The sequence below is a fragment of the Lygodium microphyllum genome, chromosome 16 (genome assembly GCF_053477565.2).
Source record: "Lygodium microphyllum isolate KBCC chromosome 16, Lygodium_microphyllum_v1.1.10, whole genome shotgun sequence".
NCBI lineage: Eukaryota > Viridiplantae > Streptophyta > Polypodiopsida > Schizaeales > Lygodiaceae > Lygodium > Lygodium microphyllum.
The window spans coordinates 58807613-58826396 of NC_141150.1; the positions used below are offsets into that span (position 1 = coordinate 58807613).

The 18784-nt window shown below is 41.0% G+C and overlaps 1 protein-coding gene across 2 annotated transcripts in view; it reads right to left on the bottom strand.

Annotated features, from left to right (window-relative positions):
- Window positions 1-18784, bottom strand: part of LOC148022880 (plant/protein (DUF810)) — a 199907-nt gene that overhangs the window by 95201 nt on the left and 85922 nt on the right. For both annotated transcript variants that reach the window (XM_087695818.1, XM_087695820.1), the window contains 2 exons: window positions 16551-16760; window positions 16328-16429 (listed from right to left, as the gene is read on the bottom strand). In XM_087695818.1, coding sequence (XP_087551944.1) covers window positions 16328-16429; window positions 16551-16760 — 312 coding nt within the window. The remainder of the gene's footprint in view (window positions 1-16327; window positions 16430-16550; window positions 16761-18784) is intronic.

Here is an 18784-nt window from a genome sequence, read left to right on the forward strand (position 1 = left end):
CTTGAAGTAGTTAAAGAAAAGATCTAGCCCCAAGATTCAAACATGATAAAGAATCCCCTGAAAGCAACCATCGAATTCAAGATAGCAAGAAGAGAGAAAAATATCATGCTTTAAGCTAGTGAGAGTAAAAAAAAACAGCTTGCCTTAACCACGTAGCAAATCTCCTTCCTTTTAGGGCTTAATAAGTCCTTGGGAAACCAAAACTTAACCCTCTAACCTTCAAGCTACTCGAAAACTATCCTCCTCCTAGTAAATAAGGAGAGCAAGATATCTATCAAGGTGTCAACAGAGCTGAAACTAAGACTGTAAAATCTCTTGTCTTGATGAAAGAGGCCAAAACCAGTGCAGACTACACACTAGGGATGGGAAGGCAAGGAGAGGTGGTGTGCAAAATTGACTTTCAGCTCCCAAGGGCTCAATTAAGCTTGCCTAATTCTACCATGATAATAAAGCCAAATTTTTATAGGAAATTTAAAATATGGATCCACTGATTAGAAATATGAGAGAATATCAAACATTGAAGAAATCTTTGAATGCTCATATCATATACCGTATTGAAAATGATAACAGCACAAGAAGGGAAGTTTTGGCAAGACCCATAACGAATTAGATCAGGCAATATTACCTCATCTAAGAGATCATTTATTCATAAACATATTTAGATCGATAAAAATCATGTCAAATCTGGTCTTTGTTGGGAATAAAGGGCCATCGTGTCTTTTATATCTGCACGGGTGTGAACACACGCTTAGCACATTTGTATGTTCATATATATATCTATCTAAAAACCTAAAGAGGTACACTTGTCATTGTACCCAAGAATGTCGTGCTCACTCTCCTCTCTACTCTGCACTCTCTCTGTGTCTCTCTACTACGAGAAAGCATTGTGTGTCTCGATCCTGACACTCTTTGACTTAACAAACTGGTATCAAAGCCTTGGTTACAACGTTCGATTTCCAAGGAATGTCAGGTTGCAGGACTGACAGAAGTCTACAAACAACACTCGACACGTGAGGCAGAATAGGTCACGTGCAAACGACGTGTAGCACAGGTCGTGCAAAAGACCAGCAAGCAGTTGTGTAGAGGACCATCGGCGCCAAGCGAGCAGGTCAAGTAGAAGACCAACGGCGCCAGCAAGCAATCGAGCGGAAGACTAGCGGGACCAACGGGCGCCTGCTAGAGGGCGACCAGATCTGACGGGTCAACGGTCAGATGGGACCAACATGGCGGCCAAGTAGACATATGATACAGGTCGACGTGGGCAGATGAGCGACTAGCCAAAAAAAAAAAAAAAAAAGGGGTGAGAAGTGGCTTATTTTAAGCCTTGGTTCACGTGAGCATGCATGGTCTTCGGTCCAATGCATTTTTATGCCCGAAAATTTGGGGGTTTTCACGAATTTGATACTGGTCATAAATAACATGACAATTTGACCAAAAAATTGCGGAAATTGCACACATTGGTTCAAAAAAAAATTGGGGCAAATTTGTGCACACCGGACCCGAGAAATTTAGGGATTTGTCCAGATCTGATGCGAGCAAGACACGACAGTGATATTTGTCTCAAAAACTGCAAGAATTTGTGACATTTTGCCTATGACATTTGGAGTTTTTCATGTACATGTAAGAACTAAGCAGAAATTTACCCAATTTCTCGACATTGATGCACATTGGACCCCGTGCAATTTGGGCCTTTTGCTGTTTGGGTGAAATTTGTGCGCCATTTGGTCATTTTATGTACATGCGAAATTAATTCCATGCAATTTGGACATCTAGCACTTGAAAATTTAGGGGCTTTTGCTGAAATTTCTCTATTTTGGCAAAATTGGTCAATTCCATGCATGCCAGAGACAGTGTAGATGTATGGTTGATGCTTTGAGCACAAAAATTTTGGGGCTTTTGACCGTGCGTGTCAAATTTTGTACGCATGGGTGCATGTACAACAGAAATTGCAGCTAAAAATTGGTACTTCTCATGCAATGTGATGTATTTGCCCCTGAAACAGCTGTAATCAGTTGTTGAGTGCTGTAGCACAAGGTTTAGTGCTTCTGAAAATTTATCTGCAGATCTGAAATTTCTGCTTCTACGTGGTTATTTATTGTTGGTTGGTACTTCTTTGTACCTTGGTCACTTCTGTGCAGTTTGGGCCTGCATTCGCTGAAATTTTTCGGTCACATTTGGGCTGAAAATCATGGCTGGCAACAGTGACAGCAGTAATCTCATCCACATTAAGAAGCTTGAAGGAGCACATAACTTTGTAGTCTGACAAAAACATTGCTATAATATCCTGTTGCAGAAGAAGCAAGCAAAGCCGATTAAAACCAAAGAGGCAAAGCCCGCAGACATGGAACAGGAAGATTGGGACGAGTTAAATAAGCTTGCACGCTCAACCATCGAGCTGTCGATTTCTGATGCCTTGCTGTTTAACATTGAATGTTTGGATTCTGCCTATGCTATTTGGACTCGACTGGAAGAACTGTATGCACAGAAGAGTGCCGCAAGCAAAGTGTATTGGCTGAAAAAGCTTATGGATTTATGTATGAAAGAGAGTACTGCAATGCCTACTCACTTGAGTGAGTTTAACTCCATTTTCAGCCAGCTAGTTGCCTTGAAGTTCTTGATTGATGAAGAATTTAAGGCTAGGTTCTTGCTTTGCACTTTGCCAGAGAGTTGGGATACATTCAGGACTACTATGAGCAATTCTAATGCGATCCTTTTGTATGCTGATGTAGAGAGTGCTCTACTCATGGAAGAAATGAATCGGCAGAACAATGCATCCAGTAAGTCTTCCAGTGCTTTGCATACTAGGGGCAAATCACAACAAAAAGGCAAATCTGATAGCAAGGGACGCAGTAAATCACGTGGTAAGGATGTTGAATGCCATCATTGTGGCAAGAAGGGTCACTTTAAATGTGATTACTACAAATGGAAGAAAGAGAAAGGAAAGGGCGAGAAGACAGATGATAGCAAGAGAAGAAAGAGAGTCAACCTAAGAAGAGCAATGTCCAAATTGAAGAGGTGAATGTAGTCGCTCATGACAGTGATAGTGGGAATAACATACTCTTTGTCTCTTCACACTTTAGTACAAATTCTTTACTTGCAAATACGGATGATGACATGCATACTTGGATTCTAGATTCAGGTGCTTCCTTTCATGTCACCCCTCATTGTGAGTGATTTTCTGACTATATCGGGGTCGACATGGTGTTGTCCATCTTGGGAACAACTACGCATGTGACATTGCAAGTATTGGCAATGTGCAGTTGCAGTTTCAGCATGGTTCTATCTTCACACTTCAACATGTACGGCATGTACCTCAGCTCAAGAAGAGCTTGATTAGCACAAAGCAGCTAGATGACGATGGATTTCATACCACCTTTGGTGATGGGAAATGGAAGATCTGTAAGGGATCTAAAGTAATTGCCAGAGGTTGTAAAAGTAATACCTTGTATCCTCTCCATGTATCTAGTGTGCATAACCATGTTGTTGCAATGACCAAGCAGCCAAGCTGAAAATGGAAATTTGCAAGCTCAACAACCAGTAAACAATGATCATTGGGTTAGGAGATCTTCTAGGGCTACTAGCCAAGCTGATAGATGTGTTCATAGTGCAAACAATGTGGCTGATTATGTCATGTTGACAGACTGTGGTGAACCGTCTTGCTTCAAGAAAGCAATGGACACACAGGACAGCAAGAAATGGTATAAAGCCATGATGTCACAGATAGAATCTCTTGAGAAAAATGGCACTTGGGACTTGGTGCAGTTGCCTAAAGGGCAAAAAACCCTTCCATGCAAATGGGTTTACAAGATGAAGGTCACTTCCAGTTCCTTGCCAAAGTACAAAGCAAGATTGGTTGCGAAGGGGTACAAGCAGAAACATGAAGTTGAGATGAGATCTTATCTCTTGTAGTCAAGATTACATTGAGAACCATTTTGGGCTTGGTTGTGCAGCTGAAGATATAGAGCTCATACAGATAGATGTAAAGACTGTATTCTTACATGGTGATCTGTATGAAAACATATAAATGCAGCAACCTTAAGGGTTAGTGGTAAAAGGGAAAGAGAAGATGGTATGTAAACTCAAAAGGAGTTTGTATGGGCTGAAACAAGCACCAAGAGAATAGTATCGTAAGTTTCATACATTTATGCAATCTCAAGGTTTTCATAGAAGTCAAGTGGATCATTGCTTGTACACCAAGAAGGCAGCAGATGGCAGCCTAATTAACTTGGTTTTGTATGTTGATGACATGTTGATTGTTGGTAAGGATAGTGCAACAGATGATGGGAGTTGGATAGATATATGTATTTCAGCTTTGTACATACCTAGACTTAGCTGATTCTTTTCTCCTCTTAAGGCACATTGCTTTTAGGTGGGAGGTTGTTGGGAATAAAGGGCCATCGTGTCTTTTCTATGTGCACAGGTGTGAACAGACCCTTAGCACATTTGCACTTTCACACACACACACACATAACCTAAAGAGGTACACTCGTCATTGTACCCAAGAACGTCATGCTCACTCTCCTCTCTACTCTGCACTCTCTCTCTTTGTCTCTTTGCTATGAGAAAGCATTGCGTGTCTCGATCCTCGCACTCTCTATCTTAACAATCTTTGCATTTGCACTACGTGTATGTGTGTGTGTGTGTGTGTGTGTGAGAGAGAGAGAGAGAGAGAGAAATGCTTGACCTTCCTTGTCTTGCAACCCGCCCTATGTACAAATAGAGAGAGACACATACACAGAGGGGGCCAGGCCGGGGGAGGGGGTGGGCAACGGCTAGATTTTTTCATAGAAAAGACTGGCATCTCTTATGGTAGCATAGTTATTCAAGTTTCTTGGTGGCATGTGCTCAACTCCACAAGGCCTATTAAGGTCTCCCAATCTTTTCTCCTTTCTCATTTGATTGCAACCTAGCAGGAGATGTTACATTTTGCAATTTGGCGCCCTCCTAATCTTCGTAAGGAGGAGAATTCGCTACAAGGAGAAGTGCTAGCTACTTCCAGGTTGTTGGATTGGCCTAATAGAGATTTGCTGCAAGATAAGTTTAATTGGATGGCTCGTTTGGGATTGTAGATAGTCCATGATGGTATTATTCCTAGGTATCCCCATCTTTATTATTTCCAATGTATTCGTTAGCACTTTCGGGTGCCTCATGGCTATCATGGCATTTGATCGACAATACAGGACAAGCTTCTCAGGTTCTCTCCTTTGCCTCCTAGCAGGAGATGTTACGTTTTGCAGTTTGGCGTCCTCCTAATCTTTGTAAGGAGGAGAATTCGTTGCAAGGAGAAGTGCTAGCTACTTCCAAGTTGTTGGATTGGCCTAATAGAGATTTGCTACGAGATAAGTTTAATTGGATGGCTCGTTTGGGGTTGTAGATAGTCCATGATGGTATTATTCCTAGGCATCCCCATCTTTATTCTTTCCAACGTATTCGTTAGCACTTTGGGGTACCTCATGGCTATCATGGCATTTGGCCATCCATACAAGACAAGCTTCTCAGGTTCTCTCCTTTGCCTCCTTTATAGCCATCCTCTCCCTGGCAAGATTGGATGTTTGTGCTTCCTGATGATTTTGATAAAAGGTCAGCTAATCAAATCTATCATTAGATGGTTGAGGTCAAGAGATGGATCACAAGAAAGGCTAATAAATTATGGTATATTCAGGATAGCAAAAAGAAGTGGCAAGAAAGATTCCTCCAACTCTGGAAGTCTAAGGTTCCTTATCAAGGTAAAGTGTTCATGTGGAGGTTGCTTATTGGGGGTCTTCCGACTCGGGATGTATTGCGTGCTCGCAAGATCTCTTATGGCTGTTGTGTATTTCGCACTACATGTGATGAGACATTGCTTCATTTCTGCCTCTTGCCCTGTTGCTCCACAAATTTGGAGTTTTGTTTCCCGTGTGTGGTTCTTGGTGACTCAATATAGCAGATATCAGCCCATTCGTGGATTATGGAAAGGATGACTTGCATGTCTGCCTTGCAATCAGATTATTCCAGCCTCTTCCATTTTCTTAGATGGACAGCTTTGTGGCATATTTAGCATACTTGAAATGCCTTTATTTTTGAGTCGGCCTCGGGCATCAATGGTCATGTGGCATGTGTTCGTGGTTTAGTGTTATGGTAGATCTCCTCTATGGTTTCAGCTGATCTAGTTCTTCTTGACATTGTTGCTCCCTAGCTGGATATTATGCACTCCACACCAACTGTCCTTTCTGTGTGTATTTGTGTGTTAGAGTCTTGGTGATTTGTGTCTGCTCTATTTTTCTTAGCCGACCTAATGGTCTGATGTAAATATTGCTACTTAATTCAATTATCTTCACGAAAAAAAAAAGAGAGGACGGGAGAATCGCCAACTGCCGTGGAACCCTGGAGACATGGCAACAACCTGACATCCGCACCGTTTGTGCTGCATCCTGACCCAGCAATCTTGTTTCTGCCCCAGCATGCAACCCCAATCGACCTGCAGACCTGCACGTTCTGCATATCCACAGGCAAGGACAGGTGTCACTGTTTCTGGGTGGCTGTTGCTGTTTGGGCAGACACGGATATTCTGGCCGGTGCCCCACCCATGCGCCCCTGCAGCCCTGTGCACATCTGTAGCCCCAGCAAGTGCACCTATTACCCTGCCTGAGGCTTCAAACAAGAACAGACAGAGAGGATTCAACAGTGATCTGGGTGTCTGACCTGCACAGCTGTTGCTGCTTTCTGTTCCGTGTGTGCAACCAGGGCTCGTCGTGCAGGCCCTCTGAGTGCAGCAGTCAGAGGAAAAGACTGTGAAACAAAGACCACAAGAGGGTGGTTGCAAAGAATCACAAAGGAAAACACAGATGGCAACTGATGGAGACCTCCAGTAGCATCGGCTTGGATTTTCTCAATCAACACTTGGCACAGGTAGAAGGTAAAGATGCTTTGGATTCAGATGGGGAGTCCTGGGCTGAGGACATCCCCAAAGATGCTGAAAGCAACGAAGCAGGCAAACGTCGCATCAAAGCGGGTGAAGGCCAATTGACTGCCCAAATCAAGGGGCAAATCAGATTGAAGACTTGCTGATCATTTTGAACCGCAAGGGGAGTTGGAATACCGAAAGGGATTGGGAGCATCCCATTGTAAATCAACTTCTTCTTCAATTAAATTAAATAAATACCAAAAGGGGTGCCAATGTTGGGGACAATAGGGTGTCCAATGTTCAAGATTATATGAAAGAGTGTGCATTTCAGTTTTGTGAATTTGTTAATTGCTATAAATAGTGCTTAATCAGGTTATTTACCACCCTATCCGAGGAGGAAAGCTAGTTACATGGTTCCATTGCCAAGATACCACTCAATCTCTTGATTTGGTCGGCCCCGAGGCACCTAATTGCAAGCCATAGCTTTATGCTAGTGCTGATTTTTTCTCTCAGCTAAGAAATTACAGCAATATGTCTTCATACAGTGAGATGGACTCAAGCAGTGATGATGCCTCTCAGTATAAACATTCATGTGGGAATGAAGGAAATGCAATGCTTGACCTTGGACAAGGCTCAGACCATGGACAGCAAGCTAAAAATGTTGTTGTTGCACAAGATGCATAGCATTCAGGGCATAAGGAGACTGATGACCAGCAAAGTGAAGAGGAATTTGATGAGCAGTTCAAGAATCGGATGAGGACAGCAACAAATCTCTTTGCTGAATTGGCAAAGGATCCTCAATTTACCCAATTCTTGAATGCTCCAAAGAAGGACAGCAAAGGCAAGAAGAAGAAGACATCTTCTACACCTTCGGGACAATTGCACCGAAGATAATGCCAAACCCTTCATTTGAAGCTCCCAAAGATGCTAATGGAATAAAACAATTGGTACCTATGGGGCAAGGAATGCAAATGCAAGACCATCACGGAAGTGCCAATCCAATGGATTTTGGACAGCCGGGAATGCATGCTATGATGGGGCAGCCATGATATTTTAGTGGAAGCACGATTTTTCATGCTATGGTTGGACAAGGACTGCATACGGGAATATATGACACAAAACCCTATGTAGACAGACCATCAAACTTTGAGGTACTTTTTGACACAAACAAAGTTGTCAGAAAAGCATATGAGATGGGCAAACTTTCTCTCTATGTTTTATTTTTAGATTGCACATATTGATGGTAAAAAGAATATTGTGGCTGATACATTGTCACGTAAGCCACAAATTTTAGTCATCAGCATGGTTTATCACACTGAGTTGGAGTTGTGAAAGAGCAATATGTTGCGGATTTAGACTTTGCTAATGTTTATGATCAGCTTTGTAATGGCCAAAGGCATGAACACCTTGTGCTAAGAGATGGATTTCTAATGATGCATGGATGACTGTGTGTCACAAAGCAATTAAGGCCTAGAGTTATCACTGAAAGTCATACTCCTCCATATGCAGGACATAGAGGTATTGATGCCATGGTCAAGGTAGTGGAGCATTTCTTTTATTGGTCAACTTTGAGACATGATGTAGAATAGTTTGTTAAGACATGCATCATATGCCAGAAGGTAAAGCATGATAGACAAAAGATGTCGGGTTTCTTGCAACCCTTGCCTATTCCAGATAGGCCTTGGCAAAGCATTGCAATGGACTTTATTTTTTAGCTTCCTAAGACACCTACAAGGAATGATGGGATATGGACTATCATTTGCAAGTTTAGCAAACAAGCCCATTTCATTTCGGTGAGTAAGAAAATAAAGGCTGATTATATGGCATGATTGTTTTTGCAGCACATCTTTAAGAATCATGATATACCACAGTCGATCATTCGTGATGGAGACCCCCGGATAACAAGTTTATTTTGGAAGGGGTTGTTTGAGAATATGGGTACCACCCTGAAATTCTCATTATCCTTCCATCCACAGGCAGATGGTCAGTCCGAGGAAGCAAATTCCATAGTGTTAGATCTTTTGAGGTGTTATATTTTAGACCACAAGACACTGTGGGAGAAGTATTTGTCCTTGGTTCAATTTGCTTACAACAACACAATGCATAGTTCTACGGGCAAAGCTCCATTTAAGGTGGTTCAAGGTGGCAAGAAGGTACCACCTATTCTGCAAACTAAGGATAAGATCTTTCAAGCTAATCGTTATGTGGAAAACTTGGATGTCGCCTATGCAAAGATAAAATATGCACTTCAGAGATCGCAAGAAAAGTAAAAGAGGGCAGCTGATCCCAACAGACCTGCTTTGCAGTTTGCAAAGGGTGATTATGTATTGCTGCGTTTTAAAAAGGCAAGGCTGAAAAAGATGAAAGAAAGAGAAAGATTGTATCCGAAGGTGAGTATGAGATACTATGGGCCCTTCCAGATGTTGGAAAAGATCAACGATGTGCCATATCGACTGAAATTACCCAAACATTGGCAGATACACAATGCCTTTCACGTCAGTTTGTTTAGGCCTTTTCATGGTGATGTGCAAGAGGATATGTCTACTGAAATTCAACTTGAGATCGAGGAGCTGGATGAGATTTTGATATCCGAGTAAATTTTGGCATATAAGGAAAAAAAAGTCAAAGGTAAAGTTTCCACAAGATACTTGGTGAAATTTTAGAATTATTCACCAATGGATGCCAAATGGATGGAAGAGGATGACTTGCCAGTCCATCCTTAGTTGTTGCAGCTTTACCTAGATGCCTTTCAATTAGAGCCGACTTTAGTTCAGGCTCCGTCGGGTTCAACAGAGCAAGGGTCTGGAGTATTGTCTGATGCTCAAGGGGAAGGTAGCACTGCCACTCCTTCAATTCTGGACAACTCTTGTATATAGTGGCTCTCAGATGTATTCAGCATGTATCCAAGTTATTGCGCTGACAATATGTTTGCCATGAGATCACTACTTAGTGTACTAGTCACTGTGAGAAGTATGCAAATGAGTATAAGTTTCACCCGAGCACTAAAACTATACTTTTGCATTAGCTTATGATCAATTTGGCATGAATTTTGCCTAATTTTGAGACAAAAATCTGATCAGTTTCAGCTTAGTTTTTTATCAACGCGAGAACCGTTTATGGTCACTTTTTGGTTCAGCTTTTGATTGATTGCTGGTCAGTTTTTGCAATGAGTCTGTAATCAGTTTGGGGTCACATTTACAACAATTTGTGATCAGTTCTCAAACTAGCAAGTAATTAGTTTATGATCAGATTATGCTCAGTTTTCAATGATTTACATCTATTTCCATGGACAATAACATATGTTATGATACCATTGATGTTTTAGCCATGGTTTATGCTTGGTTATGCTATGCTATGGTTTGGTTTTACCAAATGAGTTGAGCTCATGAGAAATAGACATGTTACATAATAATCTGGCAATGTTTTTGAGATTCTTTGTGAGTCTTATGTTATATTATGATTGGTTAGTAATTTTCAGCATGTTCTGGGCATATGGGATGGTTGAGCAACATTGCGCAATGTTGTCTTGACTATGATGCCTTGTGGAATTCATATCCACTATTTTGCTTTTGATGCATTTGGCAGTGCAATCGAGGCCGATTGCAAGGATCTTAAGGGGGAGGGTTGTCATGAGGACATGTGAGATGTATATGGGGTTAGAGTAAATTTGCGAGCCTGGGACCCGAGGAAATCACAAGATGTCAAAGGCAAAAGTTGCTATAAGTTATGCCGCACAGGTACTTGGTGGTATCTAGTGCCAATTGTTGGCCTAGGTCATTCATTTGGCCATAAGTGTCAGTTGTTGGTGACACTAGAGAAGTGGCATTTAATGGAGCCTAAGGCCAATTTGATGGTTAAAGATGGCATAGAGACACTCGGAAATAGAAGTTGTCTAGCCATTTTAATTATTGGCTAGTCAGATTATTTTTCAGAGCACCAAAATAATTATTAGATTAATTTTCGATATTTAAAGACTGAAAATTAATATTTAATTATTGATAATGCTGAAAAAACCATTTGGGAAGGCTGCCACTTGTCAAAAATGCCCATACAAGGCTGAAAAACGTCTTTAGAGGCTAGAGAAAGGCATTTTTAGTGTATTCAACCTGCAAGAGAGAGGAAGGAGAGGCTGTTGGTCTGATTTGCAACCATTGGAGGATCTTCTAAGGCATCCAATGGCAAGAGAAGACCAATCAATAGCAAGTGATAGCATCTACAAGCTGTTGAGATGGGGCAACGACAATAAATGACTAATTTTCTTCAGTTCTTTCCATCTACAAGCTGTTGAGACAGGTAGCAGTAGTAAATGACATTTTCTTCAGTTCTTCATGAAGAAAGTCTGAATTTTCTCTCTCCTCAATATTCTCTCTCATCTCCCATCTTTCTACAGCCTTGCTCTAAAGATTACAGCATTGAGATTACCAGAGGCTGAGAAATTTTAGATTTCTTTGTTGTAGACCCTAATTTGCAGCAGAAATTAGGGTTTAGCAGCAGCCTCGGAAAGCGTGCCGAAAATTGGAAGCTCCAAGACTTGGATTCAACAAAGCTGAAGTTGTCTTTAGCCTATTCAAGTGCTTTGTGGTTTTTCTTGGAATAGAGTTGGCATGATGGAGTTCTTTGTTTTATAACTTTTGTAGGACCTTGGATCAAACAAGTTTTTGGATACACATTTTTGAGATGGGATTTAGACTTGATGTGATAGTGCAATTTTCACACGATTACTATATCTTTGCATGTGGCAAGTAAAGCATCGAGTACTATACCTCTGGGGTTATTATAGCAAAGTTTTGCACCAAGGTGGAAAAAGGGGATTTAAATTAGTACTTCAGGTATGTTTTAGTGTGTATTATCGTAAGCTTTTGAACGCAAGCGAGAAAATGGGTTCTAACTCTATTCTTTGTCATGTGTTGTAGCATGGTTTTCCAGGAATATCTAGCCATGTTGTATATTCTTGTGTTGTTTTGGCAGATTTTGGACCCATTCTTGTGTTACTTGACAAAAGACCCATTTTCCATGCTAGCTTTCTTTTGCCATTAAATGTAGGTTACCTCCCATAATTTTAATATCAAGAACATCATCAAGTAATTTCTCCAGTCGCTTGTACATGTGTATGTTGTCAATGTCAATGGCTCATAGAAATAGATGCAGTGTAGCAAAATTCTAAACAACATTGTACTTATTTTCAGATGGGATTTTTAAGATAGGATTTAGACTTGATGTGATAGTGCATGCTCTCACACGATTACTATATCTTAGCATGCTGCAAATAAAGGACCAACAAATCATTGAATTTGGGGCATTTTCCATCTCCATCAAAGCAGGTGAAGACCAATTGACTACCCGAATCAAGGGGCAAATTAGGTTGAAGACTTATTAGTCATTTTGAACACCAAGGGGAGTTGGAATACCGAAAGGGATTGGGAAAATCCCATTGTAAATCAACTTCGTCTTCAATTAAGTTAAATAAATACCAAAAGAGGCACCAATTTTGGGGCCAATAGGGTGTCCAATGTCCAAGATTATATGGTAAAGTGTGCATTTCAATTTTGTGAATTTGTTAATTGCTATAAATAGTGCTTAATCAGGTTATTTACCACCCTATCGGAGGAGGTAGGTTGGCTACACCAATAGTTGGGATGTTTCTTGTGTGATGGAGCATAAGCAGCACTCCATGGCCAATTCCACATATGTTTACAAGGAGTTCATGGTATTTTTTAGTGGCCGGGTTCCTCATGAATCAAGAGTTATATTGGCTATTTGGTCTTCACTATATCCTTCTTTGGTTCGTCAGGATGTTTAAGGTAGATGCTTGGTGGTGGAAATTATGTACGAGGCGAAGGTCATGTGGTTGGTAGGTGTGCATGCACCTAATAGAGTCTGAGACCTTTCCATGGCTCATACGGGTTTTGTTATGGGGAATTTCAATGTTTGCGTATCTACGAAACAGGCGACTTTGCCTCACTCTGTAATGGATGGCCCTAGGCATCAAGCATTGGTTACATCCTTATGATTCAAGTTTTACATACCGATGTCTTCAACGTTCAAAAACCTAGGCCCAACTCAATAGAATGTACATTTGCCAGAGTGACTCCTTCCTTCCAGCACAAATTGACACGTGGGTGGAGAGGCATCACATCCTTTCGGATCACTACCTCTTGCTTTTGAACATGGCTCATAGACTGGTGCATACCTTCAAGGCTCTTCTTGCCCGCTTGCTCTTGCATTTCAATCGCTCCTTTCTAATGAATGATCAGTTTTTTCGGTACATGCAACAATTGATTGGTTTGTTTGGCACGTAGGTTCTATCTGCGGGTATTGCTACATGGCCTCTTTTTAGGGATAATGCACGTACCTTGTCCAAACAGTATGGTATTCGGCATGCCTCTATTTTTCATGCTGAAATGCAGTATTTGCACTTTTTGTTGGGACATTCACTTAGTATGCAACAAGCTAGGGACAACTCCGATGATTTGGCCACATATTCTGAATGGCTAAAATACAAAGTTCAAGCTCTACAAGAGAAGGAATATGCTAAGTTCAAATCCTTGGCCTGTTTGGATGCTTCCACAGTTGATTCATCCCCGCCAATATGGGTTCATTAAGGGACATGCCATCATGCATAGTATTTTGAAGATCTAGTCAAATATTGAAAAGGCTTTTGATCATGTTAGTTGGTCCTTTATGTGGCAATTGATATCTACCATGGGCTTTGGTCCCCACATGAGTTCCCTTATTGACACCATCAGTCAGGATGTACTGGCACATGTGTGCCTAATAGCAGAGTGACAGAAGAGATTGCTTTATCTCGTTCTCTTTATCAAGGATACCCTCTTAGTCCTTTATTGTTTGAATTGTTCACTCACCCCATGCTTTCTTTGCTGGATCCGTTGGCTAAGGATGGGGAGATTATTGGTTTATCTTTGCCCGCTCTCAATGTTTGGGCCTCAGATGATTCCTTTATGTTTCTTAAGGCTGATAGAACTAATGTCAATCGGGCAATGGCAGTTTGGAGTTTGTTTGGTTTGGCCTCAAGCCTTAGTGTTAATGCTCAAAAATCAACAATGATCCCTTGTATGGAGACAGATTTACAAGAATTGGGCTCACAAGGAGCTGTTGTTTCCAAAGGAGATATTATGCAGCACTTCTGATATTCCATTGGTGTGGAAGTTCCTCCTCGAGCACAACTTGATTGGATGTTTTCCAGAATTCATGACAAGTTTATGTATTGGAAATCTCAACGCTAGCCTTATCATATACGGCTCAAAGTAGCACAATCTATCATGATTAGTATGGTCTCTTATTTCCTATCCCTACTTTCTTGGACCAAGAAGTCTCTCTTGAAATTGGTACAACCTATCCGTTTTATGTCATGGAAAAAGAAAGGCAATCATTTGGGTCAAGTGTGGATATCTTAGCAACATATTACTACTCCAAAACAGTTGGGAGGAGCTACTTTATTAGATGTTAACCTCCATATGATAGCTCTGAGAATGGTGCTTCTGCAAAGCCCTTTGTGTGCAAAGTTGTCCTTGGACTGATGTTGCGAAGTTCTTGATCGAGGAGACTAGTATCTCCCATGGTCACACAGTTATCCGAGCATCTTGGTGGCATGTGCTGAATTCTACAAGGTCTCTTAAATTGTCGCAATCATTTCTTCTAACTCATTAGATTGCTTTCTCGCAAGAGATACTTCGTCTTACAATTTGCCGTCCTCCTGATCTCCAAATGGAGACTAAACCATTACAATCAGATGTGTTGGCCACATCTAGGCTACTTCATTGGCAAGATAAAGATTTGCAACAAGATAAATTTAATAGGATGGCTTGCTTGGGGCTGCAATCTATACATCATGCTATCATTCCTGGGCAGCTCTATTCTTCCCTACGCATACACCAACACTTTTGGGTGCCTAGAGGCTATAGTCAGATCTAATCCACCCTACAAGACCAGCTTCAGCAGTATTATCCATTACCTACTTTCTAGCTTGCTTTACCTTGGCAGGATTGGATGTTTGTGAAACCGAATGATTTTCAAAAGAGGACAACTAATCGGATTTACCACAAGATGGTAGAGGTCAACCAATGGGTCACTGAGAAAGTAAATAAAGTTTGGCGCGCCCAAGATAGTAGAGAAAAGTGGCAGGATAGATTTATTCAATTGTGGAGGTCCAAGATTCCATAAAGCAAAACTTTTGAGTGGAGGCTGCTTATCGATGGTCTTCCTACTGGGGATGTCCTAGGTGCCTGCAAGATCTCACAAGGCCATTGTATCTTTTGCACTACTTGTGATGAGACACCACTTCATCTCTTTATATCTTGCCCTCTAACTAGACAAATTTGGAGTGTTGTATCTGGTGTTGTGGACCTTAACCCAGCAACAGATGCCCATCCGTTCTTGAGTCTTGGGCAAGATGACTTCATTGTCTTCTTTGCACTCAAATTATACCTCCTTTTCCAATTTCTTAGATGGACAGCTCTCTTGCACATTTGGTGTACCCGTAATGCCTTTATTTTTTATTTGGTCTCAGGTATCCATAGTCATATGGCCCATGTTTGAGGATTACTCTTATGGCAAATTTCTTCCATGGTTTCAGCGGATGTGGTCCTCCCTGATGTGGCTACTCCTTGGCTGGATATTGTTCACTCTACTCCAATTCTGCAGCCTACATGACATTTGTGTCTTATTTTATACTAGTTGTTCAGCTTTGACTTGTGTATCATAGGATTTTCATGGTTGGCCACAAGGCTTGATGCAAGACTTGTATACTTTCTGTTTTGGATGTCCTGAAGGCCTGATGTAAACATTTCATACATTAATATACACTCATTCAGGAAAAGAAAGGAATGCCTGATAGGATTCTTTCCCAGGCATTTTTCTTAGAATTTCCTTTTCTTTTTAAAAAAGGATGCCCCATCGGATAAGTTAAGGAGATCAAGTGCAAGTTACTGAAATAGTTGAAACTAACAGCCAGCAGGAGAGTTTGTTCCCATCACCCTAGGAGCTCCTAGTGTACCTCTACCTATGTGAGGTCATGGGCACCCCTATGCCTTCAACTGCTCCAAGTGGCTTTTTCTAAGATCATGCAATGCCATCAAATTCATGCAGCTTTCCAAATGGTGTATAAGTTGGAGTTAATCTTCAAAAGTAGTTTGCAGTAACAACCTTAAACCCTCCCAGTTTTAACTTCTAGTCATTTCTTAAGTGGTACTCCTATTTGAAAGAAACTCAAGTATTTCCTTCAAATACATATACCTACTTAGTATCACATACTAAAATATGTCATTAATATGCAATCTACTCCATGCTCAAGTTAGCCAATCTGTTGACCATAGCTTTGATTAAGTACATATTAACAATCTGATAATGATACTTGAGTGGATCAAAAACATGTAGTATTATCATCATTCCAGAAACAAAATACATCAGCAATTCCAAGGTTCTCACCTGTCGGAAGAGCACCCAAGTGTAGCATATGTCATGGATGGTTTGAGTGATGCCTAGAATCCGCCAAGTGGATTTTAAAAGCCCCATAATCTCTTCTGCTTCCTACAGAACAGTGAAGTTCATCATCTAGTCATACCTCATGTAAACCTTGACAAATAAACATCTACCATTTGACAAACCCAACATTGCCAATATGACCAGAACTTTAGAAGGAAGAGTGCACCTCAACAAGCTTTCCTTCATCCAATATGTCAAAGACACTGCACAGCAGCCTCTCATATATTCGAACATTAAGATGATAGCCATCGGCCCAATGGCAAACCTCCCCAGTCTGATCGCCTCTAGAAGCCCTCTCAGCAAGAGCAAAAGCCACTCCTCTCATAGCTTTTAGACATTCTGCATGTTGAGCTGGGCCTGCTGGGGAAGGAAGTCCCTAAAAAGAGAGTGCTTAAAAAACTTAAACACAAAAAAAAAAGATCTATAGTTGCAAAACCTAATAATGTATTTGATTTTTTCACATCATACAGTTCCTAGTTTGAAATCATGTCTTGCTGTTACATAGGCTTGGTATAAAGTGTGAGTTCCATATCAGTAAAAAACCATCATTCTAAAGTTCCGCTGTGCATTCTAACAAAGTCTATGGCAGATACACTTTTAAGAGATCATATTGAGACAGGCTAACCTGTAAGAGCAATTACCACATCCAAAAGCAGAAAAACAAAACAGAACTATAAATACAAAAGTTTCGAAAAAGAATTTAAAATCTCTTCTATAACAAGTCCTTTCCTAGTTTGAAGAGTAAAATCATTGAGTTATTTGCCCCATTTTTAAAAATTATAAATTTACCACCTCACAGTCCAACAAATGCACACAAATCCCATATATTTGTGCAAAGTCCAAATTTGAACCATGAGGACACAGAACTAAGTGGAACCCTTGGCTGGAGAAATATTTGAAATTGTAAATTTGATCATATCTCGGACATTGACCCATGAGGTTGCAATTTAAACCTCAATGTCTCGCCTGAAATGGGATCTCCGCTGGTTCCAAATTAGGTTGCCACCCAGGTAGTCCACCTTCAATTCTGCTATCTCAAGGTGTGCAATCTCCAGTATGCATGCATCTAACTTATAAAGGCAAGTGTGCAAGTATGGCTAACCTTGTATGCAATGGTTTGCCTATCTATAAGATCGGGTTTGTGTTCAAATAACTGGTATTGATATATGGATCATTTGATGGGTGTCTCACTCAGTGTTTGTCATTAAATTCTTTTTGGCCAAGAGCCTATGCCACTCCCCTCAACCTCAAGACCAGCAAATTGTATATTTTTCACAGAAAAAAAAGTGAGGAATGCCCTATGGAAACTGAAAAATGGGAAAGCCCAAGACCATGATGATTTAGTGGCAGAACACTTCACGCATACTTGTGATATCTCGGCACCAGCGCTGGCTCACATCTTTAATAGGGCAGTCTGTGAGGGATTTCCAACCAGCCAGTCAGACCATACTATTGTGCCGCTCTTTAAGACTAGAGACCCCACGCTACTTAGTAACTATCAAACTATCATGATTGGGCATGTGTTCACCAAAATATATGGCTCTATTGTGGAACAAGTATTGAGTGAATGGGCTGAGATCCATGGCCTGAGATCAAAAAGCCAGGCTGGTTTCAAGAGGGGATATACAACTCTAGACCATATCTTTACATTGAGGGCAATCATCAAAGAAGGCAAGGCATTCAAGAAAAAGATCTATTGTTATTTTGTGGACTTTCGCACGGCCTTTGACACAATGCCATGTGCTAGACTCATGAGAAGCATACAAGACATTGATGTGCCCGTACAGATACAATGGAGTATCTATGCCTTATATGAGAGAATGACAAGCAGAGTAGAAACACCTGAGGGCAAGATACAGTCAATAGCACCATTGGGGTAAGACAAGGTTGCTCACTTTCACCAACACTATTTGGGCTGTACATAGATGAAATCTCAGAATATGTGGCCAGAACTGGTGGGATCGCAGCAAGCCTAGCTGGAGTGCTAATACCATTACTGCTTTATGTAGAAGATATTGTACTTATATCTAACTCACTTAAGGGACTAAAAGACAATTGGATGCATTATCAACTTTTTGCAAAGATAGAGACCTTAAGATGAACCTTGGGAAAACTAGAATTATGGTATTTAACACTAGAGATATAGTAGCGGCCTAGGAGGCGCCATCTTTGGCATGCCAATTGGTGGTTGACCAACCACCGATACACGCACTAAAAGACATGATACATGCAGCTCTCACAAGAACTCCAATGAGAGTTGCAAAGGTAACCCCATTGGCAAAATGGTGTTTCCGAGTCAGCTTTAGCACACCAGAGCAATCTACAGCAATGTTTACTAGTAGCCCATTCGATGTCCGAGCTGCAATTGCCTTCTTTCATAGATGGATTGAGAGCAAGGAT